Below are 18,468 nucleotides of genomic sequence, written 5' to 3'. Positions count from 1 at the left end.
GGGATAATAAATATAATCACTATGATGGAGCCCTGCCCAGAGAAGCAGGAACGTCCTCCACTCCCAGACCCCACCTGTCCCCTCCCACATGCTGAGGGTGAGTTAGATGCTTTGAGATCACCCTGGGGCTGCTGGGAGCCATGGGGGTTGCTGAGGGCAGGCTGCAGTATTCCGGGTACCCAGCCCCAGCCCCATCCCCTGGGCCAGCCTCCTAGCCCAGGACATCCAGGTAGACAGGGGGCGCCTGTGCCAGGGCTTGCAGCCGGGCGTGCACATCCTTGATGCTGTGGCGTTGTTGGGGCTCCCGCTGCCAGCAGCCCCGCATAATGGCATAGACCTCCGGTGGACAGGCACGCGGCCGCTCCAGCTCCCGTCCCTGCGTGATGCACTCGATTGCCTGGGGCCACCAGAGGGAGAGAGAAGAGGGCACACTGGGCTGGCAGCAGGAGAGTGAGGCCAGACCCTCACCGAGGCTCCAAGGCAGGTCATACAATATGTCTGGGCCTCATGGCTACTAATAATCCCCTCCCTCGTGAATCCCAAGATTCCTTTCCAGCCTGACACTGAGCAGTGAGAAGGATTACAGCTAGATAGACCCCGGGAAGGTTGGGCTGGGGTAGAATCTGCATCCCAAAGGGATGGACTCAGACCCTCAGAAGAGGTGCCAGGTGGGTTGAGGAAGGGGAGGGGCCACGACATTTGCCAAATCCATCAGTTTAGTGCTGAGGGCTGCCTGGAAGAAGCGAAGGGTTCTCCATCTCTCAGCTCCAGAGGGCAAAAAGAAAATAGAGCAGGACTGCAGGTAAAGGCCCTGAAAAGTGGCTGGCTTGCATTTTAAGACAGAGGGCAACCTCACTTTTTTCCTCTTCTGTAGGTACCACTCTTTGGGGACCTAGCTCCTCTGAAAAGAAACTGCAGCAGGAAAAATCAAAGTTAGACTCCAGGAAGGACTGCTAGAGCAGCTAAGGGATCCAAAGGAGACACACTGTGGCAAGGAGATGGCTGAAGGGCCTAGAGTCTCTTCCCCGCTTCTTCCCTCCCTCCCTATTAGAGGACTTGGGTTATGGGCGGCACTAATTCCATTCCTTCTCTCAGTGCTTGAGAAAATTAAAATCTATAACCCTCTCCCCCACCCCACCAGCCTCCAGGGAGCAGACTGCATTAGGAGGAGAAATGGAAACTGACAGCTGCAAGCCAAGGAGGGGGTGGGGGGAGCGGCTCTGGGAGAAGGAACACCTGGGGCCTGCTCTGGCTGTGTCCAGCCAGGAGGGCAAGGGGAGGGTGTAGGACTGTCCTTCCTACAGTCTAACCTCCAGCCTTCCTGCTGCAGTATGAGGCCCTCTTGTGCTGTGTTCCTCTTTCTATGCCTCTCCATTTCACCCTGATAATGCCTACTAGGTCTATAAAATGCAGCTAGGGATGGGAGTCTGGGCGCCATTTATAAAGAGCTTTGAGGTTCCCCTGGGAACCAGTTAGGAGAAGGAAGAATGTGAGAAAAGAACAGGGTTGGGGTGGAGGGAGCAGTGTTGGCAGGATGCTGGATGGGTGCCGGACCGGCCAGCAGTGGGATGCGTGGCAGCAGGGGACAGAATTCCCTGGAAAAAAAGGACCCGATGGGGAGGAGAAGGGCTGGCCGGCAGGGAGTGACCCATGGAGCGGGGCTGACCTCGGTGTTGGAGAGCTGGTACCAGGGTTGCTTGCCATAGGTGAAGATCTCCCAGAGCACCACGCCGAAGCTCCACACGTCGCTCTCGGTGGTGAACTTGCGGTAGAGGATGCTCTCGGGGGGCATCCAGCGGATGGGCAGCATGGTGCGGCCTCCCACCTGCCGGCGGGCGGGCGCCGCGTCACCTCCAGGGGGCGCCCGCCCCGGACAGCCTCTCCCGGCGCAGACCAGCCCCCAGTCCCGTCATTAAAAATAAATAGAAGTGGCTCTCCTGCCCAAGACTAAGAGGGAAAAACCGATGACGCCGTTTCCGTGCGGGATAGTGGAGACAGACCCTCCTCCACTGGGGGCCGAGGGGCTAGGAGGAGGGTTAAAAACCAGAGACAGAGCGTCTCAGACCCCACACCGCCCGAGGAAGAGGAGGGCGTGCCCAGCAAGGGCGGGCGCTCGAGGGGGACTCGGCATTCGCTGGTCTACAGTTTGGATGCTGTGGGAGGGGTCGGGGAGAAAGGGCCCTTACGCGGTAATAGTCAGTGCTGTAGATATCCCTGCTCATGCCGAAATCGCCGATCTTGACCACTAGTCCCTGACCCACCAGACAGTTGCGCGTGGCCAGGTCCCGATGCACGAAGTGCAGACCCGCCAGGTACACCATCCCCGCAGCGACCTGGCTAGCCACAGCCAGCAGCTGCCCCAGGCCCAGAGGCCCTGGAGCCACGTCCTCCCCGCCAGCCAACAGCTTGGCATCAGGCCCGTGGGACCTTCGAGAAAGAGTAAGGGAGAAGGAATGGGCTGGGAAGAGAGAACCCCCGGGGAGACTGAGAGAAGGGAGCCCGGGGAGCTGGCGGGAACCAGGGGCCAGGACTCAGGGAATGCAGGCAGGAAAGACCAGGGGAGGAAGCTGTCTGGAGGGGCTGGGATGGGGGCCGGCTCGTGTACCCACTTCCAGAGCTTCCACTAGTGCCCACACTTTCCACATTCATGCCTTCCTCTCAGGCAGCCCCCTTGAACTCCAACCCCAGCATCTAGCTGCCCACTGGCCCCTACATCTCTTGCCCAGGTACACCTCCAACTCAGCCCCTGCCAAGATGCTCAGCATCTTTCCCCAAGCCTGTCCCTGTCTCAGTGAAGGGAACATCCCTCACCCAGGCTGTGAGCCTGAAACCTGGGAGTCCTTGATTCCTGTCTCTCTCACCTTTGCCCTCAATATCCAGCCTTTCTTCCAAAGGTTTCCAGGATGCCCTCCTCCTCCCCATAGCCATGCCTCTAGACCAATCCCTGATCATTCATCTCCATCCTCCAAATATTCCTTCTTTTGAAGCTGTCTGAGCTGATGGTTTTATCAGTACTGCCCTTTCCTACTGACCAACTTTCTCCTCAACCATTTATTTCTTCATTTATTCCAGGTACTTGGTAAACATCTCCAATGTGCCAAGCACCAGAGCTACAGTGGCGGGTAGGATGCAGATAAACAGGTTACAGCAGTGCAGTGTGGGGGGCACCTGAGGGGCACTCAGAGTAGGGATGGAAGAAAGTCAGGGAAGCCTTCCTGGAGGAAGAGACATCAAAACTGAGACTCAAGCCCTTAGGAAGGGAGGAGGGTATTCCACTTGAAGGGGCTGGGGACAGGGGTGGGTAAACGGACTGGGAAAGAGGACCCGTGCACCAGCCCAGAGGTGGAGGCCCAGAAGTGAGGAGAAACAGACGGCCCCTCCTATGGGAAGTCATCCAGATTCATCTAGGAGCTTTCATGATTTCCTCCTTTGGTTTCCCCGTGCTCCATCCGCCATATAAAGCTGCTTTTCCTACATCCTGGACCCCAGATAGATCCTGGCTAGCATCTGGTCCCTCACACAGAGCCCATACCACGTCTGGGGAGCAAGGAGAACGGCTCCTCTCTGGCCTCCTCTTGACTTGGGTTCCTCTGAGCCAATTCACCTCCACACTTAACCTCACCTCCCTCCTGCCCCACATCCTCCATTGGCTCCTCCCTATCCTCAAGATAAACTCAGACTCTGGGGTCTCTCCCAGCTGAATTTTGCAGCCTGGCTGCATGAATGACCTGTCACTCCCAAGGGGATGTTTGGAGACCAAATCACAACCATCAACTGTACAGACACACTCATCCAGAACAACAGTCCCCTGTTGCCCCTCTTTCTGGTGGGGAAACTGAGGCCAGAGAGGAAAGCTACTTGGCAAAGAAGGCTCAGCTAATAAGTCGCACTTTATTCCAAACCCTGGCCCTTTCCCTGCCTCACACTGCCCCAACCTCACAGGGGGTCCTCCTCATCAGGGGACTAGACAGAAGGGAATATGTGACCATCACAGTCAGGGATTGAGAGCAGGGTTCTGCCTGGAGTCATGTCCCCCATGGACCATTTATTACCTATATGTCCTTGGGCAAGTCATTTAACCTCTCTAAGCCTCATCTGAGAAATGGGTATATTTCTTGAAGTTATTAAAATTATCACTACAAATTAGTAAACATATCAGAGTTGTTCTGTCCAAAGCCAAAGAAATGAATTTTTGGTAACTTGCTTCAAGTATAAATTGCCATATATGCTAGGAGACTATGAAAAATAAATATACATTTATATTATTATACACATATGTATACGCACATATAGTCAAAATAAGAATGAATTGTAAAGTATATAAAATATATAACACAGCACATGGAGTATGGAAAGTACCTGATAAATTCCATCATTGCTGTTCTTGTAGTTATCAAAACTGCCACCTCCGACAGGCCTGGCTTCTGTGTGCCACACACGAGTGTATACACACTCTCTGCAAACCCTGAAGCTTCAGCTCATGACTTCTGCTAATGCAGCCTCCCTGACGTTGCACTCTGTCCTCCGCATGGACTTTCCCCACATTCACACATCTGCCTCAGAGCCTCTGGGGAACAGGAGCCGTGCCTTCCTGCTCCTTCTTGGTGTTCCCCACCCCCCACAGTTCAGCAGACAAGCAGGGATGTGCTTGTAGGGAAGGGACGATGGGCCAGGGGCCAGGGGCTGGGCCCTCGTACCGGAGGAAGCGGTTGAGGTCACCGTGCCGCATGTACTCAAACACCATGAGCAGCGGGCGGCCCTCGGTGCAGACGCCGAAGAAGCGCACGATGTGCTGGTGCTGCAGCATGGTGAGCAGCTCGGCCTCCCGCTGGAAGTCCTGCCGGGCGCTCTCAGACACCTCCTTCAATGCCTGGATGGTGGGCGTGGGGGCAGGCCTGGGTGGGGGCCCAGCCTCAGCCTCCCCACATCCAACGTGGCCCATCCAGCCCGAAGGCGTAAACCATACCAGTCTCCCAGCCCCCAGCCTGAGCACCCTGTCCCGGAATGATGGTGCGCTGGAAGGTGGGCCCCGGGCCAGCAATACTTCATGGCCAAGGTCTTACCTTGACGGCCACTAGCATCTTGTCCTGCTCGGGCAGCAGGTTGTGGCATTCGGCAAGGAAGACCTTCCCAAAGGCGCCCTCGCCCAGCTCCCACTTGAGCACGATATCTCGGCGCTTGATGTGATGAACACCTGGGACGGGGGAGCTTGCAGGATCAGACAAAGCCCCAGTCTTGGGAAGGCTGGGACAGGGGCAAGGACAGGACTGTCCCACAGGGTGGTGCTCTGCACAGGGGGTGCCAGGCCAGGGGGAGGATGAACCCTGAAAGTGAGCCTTCACACCTCCACCCAGCCCCATGACATGATGTGGACACGGGTGGCAGTGGGGTGGGAGGGAAGGCTTGTTCGGGCCGGGATGGACAAAGGCAATGACACACAGGGGCTTCTACACATGCGCGCACACACACATCCAGAACACACACACACAGGCTCACCCCCACCCTTGACCCAGCCCCTCACAGGCATCACTGAAGTATTGCGGGTTCTCGATGATGTGGCCTTGGAGCCCAGAGCCTTTGCCCTCACTGGGAGACGAGGAGCTGCCACCCAATGTCATGAAATGCAGGGACATGGCCAGTCCATCCTCTGGAGCCAGCACGGCGGGGCCTGCAGAGAAGACCTAGTCACACGGAGGGGCACAGCCAGGCACACACCCTGGCTCCTGCCAGGTTGCAGGGTGCCAGGCGAGCCCACCTCATAACTTGCACAGGAGGAACGGAGTAGCTAGGAAGCAAGACAGCAGGCGGGGGAATGGGAGGCACTATGGCCATTCTCTGTCTGGCTCCTGTCCAACCCCAGGCCCCGTGGGCCACCAGAGAACTCCCCCACTGCCCCCCCGCAGAGCCCAGACCTCCCAGACCCACTTAGTGTTTGACTACCATCCAGCCACCAATTAGCAGCTGCTACCTCGGAAACTACGCCGGCTCCAGCCCCAACACACTCATAAGCCCCACAGCCAGCCCCCGTACACTCCAAACACACACGCTCTAGAACTCCACATGCGCACAGGCCCCCACGCAGAGGACAGAGCTGGGAAGAGTCCGAAGGAAACACAGCCAGTAGGACAGACGGACAGACAGCCCCTCTGCAGCCCCCGCACTCACGGTTGATGCCAAACTTGTTCCTCCGTCCACATTTGTTGAGCACAAGAAACGTCGTAGAAAGGAAGAGGCAGGCAAAGACAGCCAGGCCCACGGCCATCGAGACCTGGGGGCGTGGGGTGGTTAGATCCGGGGGTCGTCCTGTACTCTCGGCGCTTCCCCACAGCAAGCTGTTTCTCCATCCTGCGTAGACGCCCGGAGCCAGGCCCCCAGACCTGCCTCCTCCTCCCCTGGGGCCCTGCGTCACGGCTGTGAAGGTGGCGGATTGAGCTCAGGCCAGACTCTACTGATCTCCACGTTCTGACCAGAAACGACATGCAGATGAGCCTCTAGCCTGGCCTCCTGATCCTAAGCCCTGGACAAGCTTCCATTCCCACGCTCACCCCAAAAGGTGTTTCATCCTTCTCCACTGGGTCTCCAGACGTGCTGTTGGTGTCTGTGGGGACACGGGGCGGAAAGGATAGGCTTTGGCACACACTGTGTCTCCTCCACCAGTCCCCTCCCTGGCCCCAGCTGAGCCTCAAGAATCAGGTTAACTGTTCCCCCTATCCCTGCCACAAGCTCCAGGGACCAGACAGAACCTGCCCTCCAACCTGGGCTACTCACCCACTGGCGAGAAGGAGACTGCAGCAGGAGGGAGGAGAGAAAGTGATCAGATGGGGGAAAAGAGCAGTGAGTCCCCTTCCCCCTCTGGGACTCATCTCTTCATGGGTGGGGGTGGGATGGGGAGGTGGAGCTGCTGGACCCCAAGGGAGAAGAGGCACGTGGCCCTTTCCCAGCTGGGCCGGGGATGTCCTGGTGCATGGCTCTGTCTTCAGCCAGCCCAAGTGAATGGAAGAGCTCAGGGGTTCAGGATTCCTGGGGTTTGGGGGAGGTAGGGGCAAGGAGGCCAGCGCAGAGCTGGACACAGGAATCACAGGCTCTTTTCTGTCCAGGACCGGGCACTCCAACCTCTGAGGTCAGGATCACAGCAGGAAGTGGGCCAGGCCTCCCCGGACACCTGGATCTGACCCCAGGTGGAGCCCAGGGAGTGGGGGCAGGGTTCAGGGTGGCCCTCGCACCAGGGATGGGGTCCTCAGGGTTGAACTCGAAAGGGTTGTCCATGAAGGCGGCCATGACCGAGGCAGAGGCCTGGCCCAAGGGGTTGGTCGCCAGCAGCGTGTAGTTGCCATTGTTGACGTGGGTGGGCTGGTTGAGGCGCAGGCAGCCGTGTCGCACGGTCTCATTGGCTGCCAGCTCCAGGAACTCGGTGAAGATGAAGCTGGTCTCATTGAGCACGGAGCCATTGAAGAGCCAACGCAGAGAGGGCGTGGGCTGCCCGTCCACTGAGAAGGGGATGCACCAGTGGTGCTGCTCCACTGCTGTTTGCAGGTGCACACTGGCTGGGACTGTGGGCCAGAGAGGGTGACAGCGGGTCAGGAGGCAGCTACAGACCTGACCGATCCAAGGTGGGGGTGGGGCGCTGTGGCCAGAAATCAGGGGTCAGGCCCAAGGGAAAGCAGTCAGCAGACCCTAAGAGATTCACAAGCAGAGACATTCTGAAGAAAGCTGACCGTCAATCTTAAATAAATCAGGCAGCAGGTGTATAAAACCCGGAAGCTTGAAGAACTTAAGTGGTGGATTTGAAGTAAATAAGCAACAGTCCTAGAGAAGTAGGGTATCAGCTTATGGAAATTAGACATGGAGTTTTTTGGATGAGGGATCAAGAAAAATCAAGGGTAATCAAACCCAAGAAGATCGGGAGGGGGCCTAAACATCAAACAGGCAAAAAACATATTTATATACAGTTTTTAAACTTTTTGAAAAAAAAGATATGGGTTTGGAATAGACCCAACCTGAAAGAAGCAAGAGCTCTTTAATAATAATATATATGTGTGTATATACACACACACACACACACACACACAATTGATACGGGAATTCCAGCCAGCACTCATGCAACGGAATACTATGCAGCAGTGAACTGAATGAACTGATAGTTACTGCCATTAACATGGATGAATCTTACAAATATAATGTGCAGAAGAAACTAGACACAAAATACATGAGGTATGATTCCATGTACATCATGTAAAAGAACAGATGAAACTCAACCATATTGATAGGGAAGCATACGTGTGTAAAATTATTTTTAAAAGCAAGGAAATTATTACCACAAGAGTCAGGATGGGGTGGAGGAGAAGGATGGCATTCTGAATGGCGAGAGGAATGGAGTGTCTTCTGAAGTGCTGGTAAGAATGTTGTTTAAAGTGTATATGTTTATAGCTGATTCACTTTGTTGTACAGCAGAAACTAACACAACATTGTAAAGCAACGATACTCCAATAAAAATGTACAAAAATCAACAAATAAACAAAATGAACAGAGAATGCACAACCTGTAAAAAACTTTTTTTAATAAAATGTGTATGTTTTATATACATATCTATGTCTGTTATGTTTCACAAGAAAAATTTATATAGCATAGGTTTTAAATAATTTGTTGGCAAACCTAGGGAAATTAGGCAGCGAGCCTAAAGAGGAACTTAGATGAGGAAATTCTTCTTTTAAAATTAGGATGGAGGGACTTCCCTGGTGGTCCCGTGGTTAAGAATCGGCCTTCCAATGCAGAGGACGTGGGTTCGATCCCTGGTCAGGGAACTAAGATCCCAGACACTGCGGAGCAACTAAGCCCACCCGCCACAACTACTGAGCCCGAGCCACAACTAGAGAGAAGCCTGCATGCTGCAACGAAGAGCCCACCCACCTCAACGAAAGATACCGCTTGCAACGAAAGATACCTCAACTAAGACCGGATGTAGCTATAAATAAATAAATAATATAAAATAAAAAATAAATAAAACTAGGATGTAGGGCCAAAGTCCTACGGAGGAATAGACGTAAAGAAATACAGGGGAGCAGTGAGAACGGGCGGGCAGCTGGTGTTGAGGGCCTCAGGTAGCAAGACTTGGGCAGGGGTCCAAAAAGAAATCCATCTCTGTCCCTCTGGCCTTGACGAGCCCCCAGGACTTCCCTCAAAGGATCAGGTTTTCATGGGAATCTGGAAACAGCCGGGAGGGAGCAGCTGCGGACACACATCCCACCCCTTTCCTCCAGCCTCCCACCCTCACATCCTCTTTTCAGGGAAGAAGGGACAGGGGTGGGCGCAGGGGCAGTCACTGGGACTCACAGGAGACGTTGACCTGGACGGAGACTTCAGCCCGGCCCACGTCATTCTCTGCCCAGCACGTCACGTTCTTCCTATTGAGGTCACTGGTGACATTGGCCAGGGTCAGTCCCAAGGATGGCAGATTCCCAGATGGCTGGGTCAGAGAAGAAAGGAGAAAATCAAGAAGAACTTCAGCTGGCTTGGGGCTGGAAGCAGGGGGGCCGGAGCCGATGTCTTTGGGGAGGCCCTCTGGCTCCAGATGGAAAAGGGGGGAAGGCTGGGAGGGAGGGGAAGGAAAGAGGTGTGGGAGAGAATAGAGCAGAGAATGGCCCTCCATCAGAGCTTGTTTGCAGATTCTCCTGGATCATTTATTTAATGATCCGAAAAATCTAGAACACAACCTATAACCTCAAAATAGGCACAAAGTACCCCAAGCCATAAAACCACCCAACTAAACAGCTAAATAGATGTCACACATCCCAAGTACTAAATATACATAACTAATTGGAAAACCAGCTAGGACCTCACCACCTACTCATTCTTGTTTCACACATAGTTCTAAGAAACTCAGTCTCAGCCCAAGAAAGATAAGCAACAGAGACGGTGCTGATAACAGGGCAGCAGTTAGAAGCAAGGGTAGAATCATGATGACTGCCTTTGGCCGATGGAAAAAGAGAGTGAAGGTAGAGAGAAGCTAAGTGACTTGGTTCTGAATCATCAAAAGATTGAATCAGATTCAGATTCTCTTCTGAAGACACCATGGACGTTATACGACCTTAAACAATTCTTAATTTTGCTGAACCAACATTTTCTTCTTTTGTAAGCTAAAGAGGTAGACAAAATGATCCTTCAATATTTTAGAAAGCTGTTTTCATAAAAAGATGAAAATCGATGAAGGAGTGGACAAATCTGACTTATCTGGCAATTTTGTAAATGTGGAATCCCTTGAATAAATGCCACGGAAGGTGAAGTTTCTCTGGGCTTCCACTGGAATACGCGAGTTCAAAGATTCCAAAAGAGCCCTCCAGCCTCTTGTGCAAGCCCTGGGTTCCAGCCACCCCAAGGGCAAGCCCTGCCCTAAGCTTCTCTCAGCTGTCCCATCTCCTCCCAGTCACCCTGGGGTATGGTGTCCCGTGAACTCTTCCCTTTGAGCTGCTCTGCAACTCTTCACTCCCCTAAGGGGGCCAGCCTCCCCTCCACTCCATTTAACGCACTTAGGGTGTGGCTTTTCTATAGGAAGTCCCCAGAAAACAGAAGTGGCAGCAAACATGTAAAGCTCCCAAAGAGAAAAGCAAAAACCTGGAATTTCCCAAAACAGATAGCTTATCAAGGTCTCCCCCACAGATGGTCATGGCCAGCCTCTTGCTTCTGCCTTGTCCCCTTTCCCATTACTCACTCTTGGTGGCTTCGATCTCTGGGAGAGGAGGAGCCGCTCAGTGCCTAGTGGTCCCATGGCTGGACCCCCTCCTCAGGGCTCCAGGGGCTCCTCCTTCAATATCGTTCCAGAGGCCAGCAGCTGTTCTGGGGTTGACTCCCCTCCCAAAGCGAGGGCCTCCAAACTGAACACCACACCCCTGCTTTCACTGGCCTGGCTCCTTCCAGGGACTGGACTCTGGGCCCCCACGAGGGGCCCGCTTTTTGGGTGGCCATAGCCCTGCTGACCTTGTCCGTGAGGCCTCCTGAGTCAGCTATGGCTACTCTTGGCTACCTGTTGCCAGCTGGAGGACAAAGGGCCAGACCTGGGAAGATGCCCAAAGACCGATCTGGATAAGAGAGAGAGGCCAGAGCGTGCCCAGAGGCAGGCAGGACGTCAGAAGGCCATCATATCCACCAGCTCAGTTGACAGAGAAGAAAACCAAAACGCAGGCAGAGTGAGGGATTTTTCCCAAAGTCACTCCAAAAATTAGTGAGAGAGCTGGAACCAGACCTGTGCGTCCTTTACTCACACGCTCATCACACACCCAAGAGGATGCTGCTTCCGGAATCTCTAGAAAATGACCGAAAGGCCCCCAAGAACTGGCCTGGGTGCAGGACCACAAATACTGTGCCCTCTCCCTGGCTCTCAGTTTCCTTATCTAGAAAGGAGGTGGATGGGAGAGCTGGTCTGTTGGGTTCCCCTCTCAGCTCCAATATGTGAGGGCCCTGTGACCCCCTCTCTTGCAGCCAGCACCATGATTCCAGAGTGGGGACCTTAGTTTTGATGGCAGAGCCTAGGATCCCCGCTGGGCCGGGGCCCGCCCTGAGGGCACGTGTGTGTCCGCAGCTGCCCAACAGCACAACCCCCAGTCCCAGGGGTCTAAACCATCCGTCACCCTTTATGTGCTTCTTATCTGTCTCTCTTTCCCTGTCTTTGTCTCCTGTGCTCTGCACAGGCCTTGAATCGGGGGGGGCGTGGGGCAGGGGCGGTGGAGGGCTTCTCACCAGCACCGTGGCGGACTCCTCCAGCTCCGTGAGGATCCAGCCGGCCTGCTCCAGGCCCTGCCCCTCCACTTGGCACCGCAGCAACACGTCATCCCCCACGTGCACCGAAGCATTGGGCATCTGGACCTTCAGCGTGGGCACACCTGGTGGCCCAGGATGCCCCAGGGGTGTCAGAGCCGGGAGTGGCCTCCGAACCCCGCCCGAGGGCAGCGCTCCTTCCCCCATCCCCCTCAGAGACCCTGCCGCTGCCCCCAAACGTCCGTGTCCCCCAGCTCCTGCCAGTCCCCCCATAGGGCTCGCCCCCTGAGCCCTGCCCAAGGCCCCCTCCTCAAGCACGGGCCAGCCCCTCACACCGCCACCGGCACCTACCGCAGCTGGTGTTGGACATGAGGGCCAGGGGCCCCTGCCCGGGACACTGCAGCTTCTGTTCCCGCACTCCGCCCAGCCCCTCCTCCTCCCAGCGCTGCAGCCAGAGCAGGGCACAGGAGCAGCGCAGCGGGTTCCCCGACAGGACTCTGGTGGGTGTGGGGACACCAAGAGAGGCAGGGGGAGGGCAGGTGTGAAGGAAGTACTACCTCAAGAGGGAGTGCAGTTAGACAGCCGGGGGGAAGGTCTAGAAGCGAAGGAGTGGGGGCATGGGAGCAGTTCCTCTCGGGGACACCCCCTCACAAGGCATCGTTCAAAGAAACAGAATGCCGAAAGTCAACGACTGCCAGCCGTGGGTTCCCCGGAATTCCCTCACCCGGGCTCCCCGGGGTGGCAAGCCAGGCGAGGGCTCCGAGTAGGGTGACGAGGAGGGAAAGGCGCGGCCTTCCGGCGTGACCCAGAGGCCTTAGGTGCCCACCAAACATACACGGACCACGGCTGTCCCGCCCATCCCACGAGCCTGGTGCGCTAGGGTCGTGGGCGGACGTGCCCGTGGGCACAGGCCCGGGGGCCCCTGCCAGCCCCCAGCCTCCCAAGCACACCCAGAATCAGTCGTCCAGGCCAGCTCTCCAGCCCTCCCCCCAAACGTGGCCGGGGCAACAACCCCTTCACCGGGTGGGCCTGCGGCCTCTGCTTTGGCGGGGGTTCACAGGCTTGCATGTGGACAGCCACACACACTGTTCCCACAGAGAAGCCCCCCCACAGACACAGTTTCACACAGACATAGTGACATACCTTCACACAGAGGTGCAAGTGCCCACACACACACACACACACACACACACACACACACACGCTGCTCTTGCCCCTGGGAGCCCCCACTCACAGTTCCTGCAGGGAGAGGCCCTGGACAGTCTTCCAGGAGAGAGACTCCAGAGCATTGAAGGAGAGATTCCTGCGGGAGTTGAGACAGCAGACAGACCCTGTGAGCGACCCGACCTCGCTCTGACCGAGTGGGAGGGAGGGGAGAAGCCGGGAGGAAGGTGACATCTGGCTCCCGCCACCCCAAGCCTGGCAACCAGAACTAGCCTGGCAGGCACTGGGGTGGGGGGGCCGCTTCGGCTCTCGGAGTCCCACTCTTCTCCTTGGGACAACAAGGGTTAACCCCACTTAACCCCCTGCCCAGACCCCAGTGGGGGGGGGGTCCAAGGGGACAGCCGCTCCTCCCTCCCCCACCCTTGGCCCCAGCTGGCAAAGTGCTGAGGCCCCAGCGGGGGGAGGGGCTCCATCTGTGCTGCCTGCCTGCAGAGCCCAGGACCGGCCAGCGGGGGAGGGGAGGGCTGGGCTCCCACACGCCCTTGCCCTCTGCCAAGGATCTCAGAGTCCTTCCTGGGGTCCCCTCCCCACCCCTCCTCCCTTCCCCTCCTCAGGGACTAAGCAAAGGGACCCCAGCCTCCTAGTCATAGAGACAGAGAAAGGGAGTTCAGAGAGGGGCCAGCGCCAGTGCTCTGTGCCCTGCACCAGGCTGCCACACCTGGGACCCGCTGCCTCGGAGGGGCCTGCCCTGACCCCTGTCCTTGCCTAGCTGTCCTTCAGTTTGTGGGGGCTGAGTTGGAAAGTAGCCACCACACAGGGATCAGAAAGACCACCCCTTCCGTGCCAGACAGAGCCGAGTGCGGTTCCATCCTGCCACGTACAGCTGTGTGACCTCAGCCCAGAAACTTAATCGAATTCTCAGAATCCTCATCTATTAAAATGGGGATGATACTACCTCTTTCCCCAGGTCGATTGTGAAGATTCACTGACATAAGGTGTCACTGGGTGCACATTTTTCACTGAAGCCCCGGGACATAGTCAGTGAGGTAACATCACCTTATTGTGTCGTTCTTGCTAAATCACAGGACACAACAGAGTTTAGAGTATCCAGCACGACTCTGTGAGCGACAAGCTCCCCCCACACTTCCCCTCTCTCCGCCTCCCTGTGGTGGGAAGGAGGAGCTGAACTCCTCCCTCAGAAGGCCAGGGAGGGGCTGCCAGGGACTCCAAGGGTCTCTCCTTTGCAGATCTCTCCTACCTACCCCTGCCCCTCCGTGTCCTCTGCAGAAGGGGTAGCTGTGACTCCCAGGGGAGCACGCCGAGTGGCAGATCTGATCCCCCAGCTCCCAGGCTATCCCAAGGGCCAGGGAGCGGGTGGGAGAGTCCTGGCCAGAGCCCAGAGTCCTGCTCCCTTCAGACTGGTGTGTATCTGAGCCCCGAGGAGAACACCGAGGCAGGCACCTAGGAGAAGTGTCCCGGTAGCATGAAGCAGGGAAGTGAGACAGCAAGAAGAACCTTCTAGCTGGCAGGGGTGGGAGCTGAGGGCACCGCCATCCCTGAAGTGGATGAGAAGAAGGCCCAGGAGAACGGGTGGGACGACTTCCCGGGCCAGGCTGGGGCCTTCCTCGGAACAATTCCCTGGGGAGAGCCCAGCCCATCAGCCGCCCCAGCCTAGGTGTCTTCCCACCCCGCTTGGCCCAGCCCCGGCCACTCACAGGTGACGGAGCCGAGGTGTGAAATGGAAGGCATCTGGCGCCACCAGACGGAGACCACTCTTCACGATGGTGCTGGGGAAGGTGCAGCAGGGTCAGCACCGAGGCTCACAGCTACGCTGGGCCCCCACTTTCTGCCCATGCCAGCCCCCCCAGTCCCCAGCGCTGAGCCCCGGACACCTCCCCACCCCCCTCACAGCTCCCTCAGCCACCCTGGACCCCTGACACCACTGACCAGCCAGCGCCTCCGTCCTCAGCCTCTCAGGTCCTCCCTGGCCCCCAGCACCCTTGAGCCCTCCCTGAGCCCCTAGTCCCCCAGGCCCTGTGCGGAGCCCCTCACAGGCTTCTCAGCTCCCCCAGGCCCCTCAGGTCACCGAGCTTCAGCTGCTGCAGGTGCTGCTGGTTCTCAATGTAGCTGTGGAGAGAGGGGAAGGGAGTCACAGGGGCCCAGGCCCACGTTCGCATTCCCACAGACACCCACCTCCCTCCCTCCCAACCACGTGCACGTGTGCCCGCGTGCCCCCACGCGCCCAGTCACAGAGACCTGCTTCCACGTGTCCACATGCACCCACACATGCCTGGAGACCCACCGCCTCATCACACAGTCACACAGTCCCATGCGTGACCCTCACACCCTCACACGTGCACGCTCTCACACACTCACGCAGGCACACACACACGTGTACCCACGTGCACAGAGACCTACCTGCTCACACACATCCACACATGAACGCATGACCCCCCCCCAGGTGGGCCACGTGCCTGCTCCACCCTCCCACCTGGACACAGAGCCACGTAATTCTCACGCGTGCACACGCATGTGACCCTGTGTGGACATACTCACACGCAAACACACACACAAGTCCATTCGCAGCTCGCGTCCTGCTTTTAAACACAGAGCCTCTCCTGCACCATGCTCGGCAACAGGGGGTCAGGCTGAGACACTCGCTGCCACAAAGGCCCGGTGCTCATCGCTGCCACTGCCGCACCCAGCACAAAGCAAGCCTGTGGTCTTGTAAATATGCGCTCCCAAGCACACCCGCTCAGGGGCCACTGTCTGGGCTCAGTCGTACTGCTGCACACTAGCGCGCGCGCGCGCGCGCACACACACACACACACTCCATGTTCTCCCCCTCAAAGCCACTGGCCCCTCCCCACACTCAAGCAGCAGCCCCTCCATCACCTCCCTCCATCTTTCAGCAAAGCAAGTGACAGGCATAGAGGCTGTCAGTCGGGGACCCCTTGAGCCCCTCCCTGCCCCAGCAGGGACCCAGGGAGGAGGAGAGGGGCAATGAGAGGAGGCAGTCAGAGTTGGGGACAGTGAAGAGGCACCAAGTGGCTGTCTTTCACGGTGAGAGAGCGATGGGAAGGCTGGGTGTGGGGGCGGCGGGGGGTGGGGGCAGGGTGCAGAAAAACAAAGAGAGAGCGAAACAGAGACACCTAGGAAGAGGAACTGACAGGACGAGACCGGCAGAGAGACAGAGACAGACAGGGAGAAAGACAGATAAGAAAAGGGAGACAGAGAGACAGATAGATAAGCACAGAGAGCCAGAGAAAGCAAGATAGGGAGAGGAGAAAGAAAGAAGGGAAAGCAGGCATGCGGGGCTGGGGGATTTCTGATGCCCCCGGGCTCTGCCTGGCTTCTGGATCGGACATGCCAGGGAGTTCCTGAGAAGCCAGCTGCCCTGCGGTGGCAAGTCAGGCCTCCCCCCCCCGACCGCCACACACACACACAGGGCCCCTGACTCACTGCCTGTTCTCAGAACTCTCCTCCTCTACCCTGTACTTTCCCCAACTTGTGGGAACAAGGACCAGCCTGAATGACCCCTCCCCTCCAGCCCTTCCCAGACGTGGCCCCCACAGGACAGCCAGGTATCAGGTCCTCAGTCCCCTGAGGTCTAGGGAGTAAACTCCAGTGACTCTGAGGAAGAGAGGTCCTTGTCCTACCCACTCCCCACCAGCCCCTGCCGAGAGGGTCTAGAGCCGTAGGGACCCCGGGAGCGGGTGAGAACGTCGTGTGGCTGGGTGTGTGCAAACTGTCAGGCAGCGTGCTCAAAGCTGCCTCATTCGTTTGGATTCATAATCAATCTGTCTATTCAAGTCCATTATCTCCTCGTTGGCTCTGCGGGTGAGGGAGGAGGAGGGGACCTTGCAGGCGGAGGCAGGGGTTAGGCTGCCGCCCCACCCAGAGGGACAGCTCAGCTCACCACCCTGCATGCCTTCCACCCCCCAGCCCCAACCTGTCCACACTCCCTGCCCCCTCCTCCAGCCCCCCCACCCCACCCCACCCCCACCCCCACCATCCCAGGGCTGGACCTACTGGGGGCTTGGAAGAGAATCAGGAAAAGAGAGTGCTGTTGGGAACATTCAGGAGCCCGGGCCCTGCTTTGAAGGCCCAGAGTGATGAGTGGACAGGACCGGGGGCGGCAGTCTGAACCTCAGGCCCCCTCCCATCATGCAGAAACCTAGGTCCTGACCAAGACAAGGCCATCTCTCTTCCTTGTCTCCCTAGGGCCATGAGGGAGCGAGACTGAATACCTTCCCGTTAATTACCACAAGATACCCGAGTAACTCAGTGCCAATTATCGCAGGCTGCTCAAGTCACTTCCAGACATCGATGGCCCCTGCCTCAGATACCTTCCAGCCTGTCACTGCATGAGACCAGGGCTCCTTGCCCATTCTCTAACCCCAGGCCACAGGAGAAGGATAGTCCAGCAGTTCTTTTCTTCTTCTAAAAGTCGTGCTGGCCCCGCCAGCCACATAGAATACTCAAGTATTTTCCAGCCACCACCATGTGATGCTTGAGTACCTCTAGGCCAGTTATTACAGAATACTCCCATAGGTTTCACCAGCTGCTAAAAAGCACTTGAGTATTTTGTAACCAATTATTGCAGGATGTCAGAGTACTGCGAATGCTGGGGGTTCCTCCTAGTTCCAGGTCCTGAAAGGAGGAGAGTCTGTCAGCAAGGGCCCTGACTCCCATCCCGGAGTAGGGAGACAAGGGTGGTGAGGGAGGTGGGGCTGGGGAAAGGGAGCCAGGAGGGGCGTTCATCTCCTACATCCAGATCCAGAGGTGGTGGGGGCAAGAGGTGGTGGAGATGGCGAGAAGAGAGCTCAACCACCAAGCTATGGCTCCTCAGCGCCTCCCACCTATTCCAGTTCAACTCCCAGTTCCAAAGAGAAGAACTGGCGTTGTCTGGTCATGACAAGGAAGGGGGTGGGGGCTGATTCCTCCCTGGCAAAGGGAAATGGTAAGGATGCCAGACTGGGGAGGGGTGGCGCAGATCACCGCCCCCTGCACAGGACAGAGGGTGGTCCCCTGGCCGAGCTCCAGGAAGCGGTTTCTAGAAGGTGAGCTCTCGCAGATCTGGTCCACAGAGAGCCCCCCTTCCTCTCCTCGAAGCTAGCACCGCAGCTGCCCTGAGCCCAACATCCAGGCAGCAACTGCGGAGGCTGACAGGGCAGCGGAGGAAAGCCGAGGCACAGCGAGGGCGGCGCGGTATCTGCCTCCTGCCGCGCCCGCCCATTCTGATCCTGCAAGCAGGCGGCGAGTCCGCGCCTACGGGGCACGGCTATGCCCGCCTGTCCCCGCGCCCCCTCTCCCGTCAGACACTCACAGCTCAGTCAGGTTCTCGGCGCCTGGCAGGCGGCGGACTCTATCCAGGGCCCCAGGCAGGGTGCAGCGCAGCCCCGAAGGGCCGTGGGGGCAGCAGACATCGGGGCAGGGTGCAGCGCCCGCAGATGCCAGAATCAGCCAGGCCAGCAGGCGGCCCGGCCCGGTAGCCCGGCGGTGCCCGCCGAGTTGCCCGCGCCGTCCGCCTCGCAGCATCGCGGCGGCACCCGC

General features: G+C 57.4%; 1 protein-coding gene across 2 annotated transcripts; it reads right to left on the bottom strand.

The window, feature by feature from the left end:
* Nucleotides 1-211: 211 nt before the first annotated feature.
* Nucleotides 212-18,468, bottom strand: NTRK1 (neurotrophic receptor tyrosine kinase 1). 2 transcript variants are annotated; one of them, XM_057746471.1, is made up of 17 exons: nt 18,242-18,468; nt 14,965-15,039; nt 14,628-14,699; nt 12,983-13,051; nt 12,100-12,245; nt 11,731-11,873; nt 9,331-9,463; nt 7,224-7,550; nt 6,769-6,786; nt 6,546-6,598; nt 6,166-6,268; nt 5,522-5,668; nt 5,064-5,194; nt 4,698-4,870; nt 2,187-2,427; nt 1,667-1,825; nt 212-397 (listed from the first exon to the last, which is right to left on the bottom strand). In XM_057746471.1, the coding sequence occupies exons 1-17, from the start codon at nt 18,451-18,453 to the stop codon at nt 212-214; spliced, it is 2,388 nt and encodes a 795-aa protein (XP_057602454.1). In that variant the 5' UTR covers nt 18,454-18,468. The 2 variants fall into 2 exon arrangements, with proteins under 2 accessions (XP_057602454.1, XP_057602458.1); XM_057746475.1 differs by lacking the exon at nt 6,769-6,786 and having other exon boundaries at nt 18,242-18,453.

This window comes from Hippopotamus amphibius, chromosome 1 (assembly GCF_030028045.1).
Source record: "Hippopotamus amphibius kiboko isolate mHipAmp2 chromosome 1, mHipAmp2.hap2, whole genome shotgun sequence".
Classification (NCBI taxonomy): domain Eukaryota; kingdom Metazoa; phylum Chordata; class Mammalia; order Artiodactyla; family Hippopotamidae; genus Hippopotamus; species Hippopotamus amphibius.
Note: the sequence above shows the minus strand (reverse complement) of the source record. Positions and strands in the feature narration are given on the sequence as shown.

Excerpts from the sequence above, each read along its gene's own strand:
- NTRK1 (XM_057746471.1), bottom strand. The coding sequence starts at position 18,453 with ATGCTGCGAGGCGGACGGCGCGGGCAACTCGGCGGGCACCGCCGGGCT. Across the intron at positions 11,874-12,099 it reads CATGTCCAACACCAGCTGCG|GTGTGCCCACGCTGAAGGTC; the intron begins GTAGGTGCCGGT and ends CTGGGCCACCAG. Across the intron at positions 6,269-6,545 it reads AGGATGAAACACCTTTTGGG|GTCTCGATGGCCGTGGGCCT; the intron begins GTGAGCGTGGGA and ends CCACGCCCCCAG.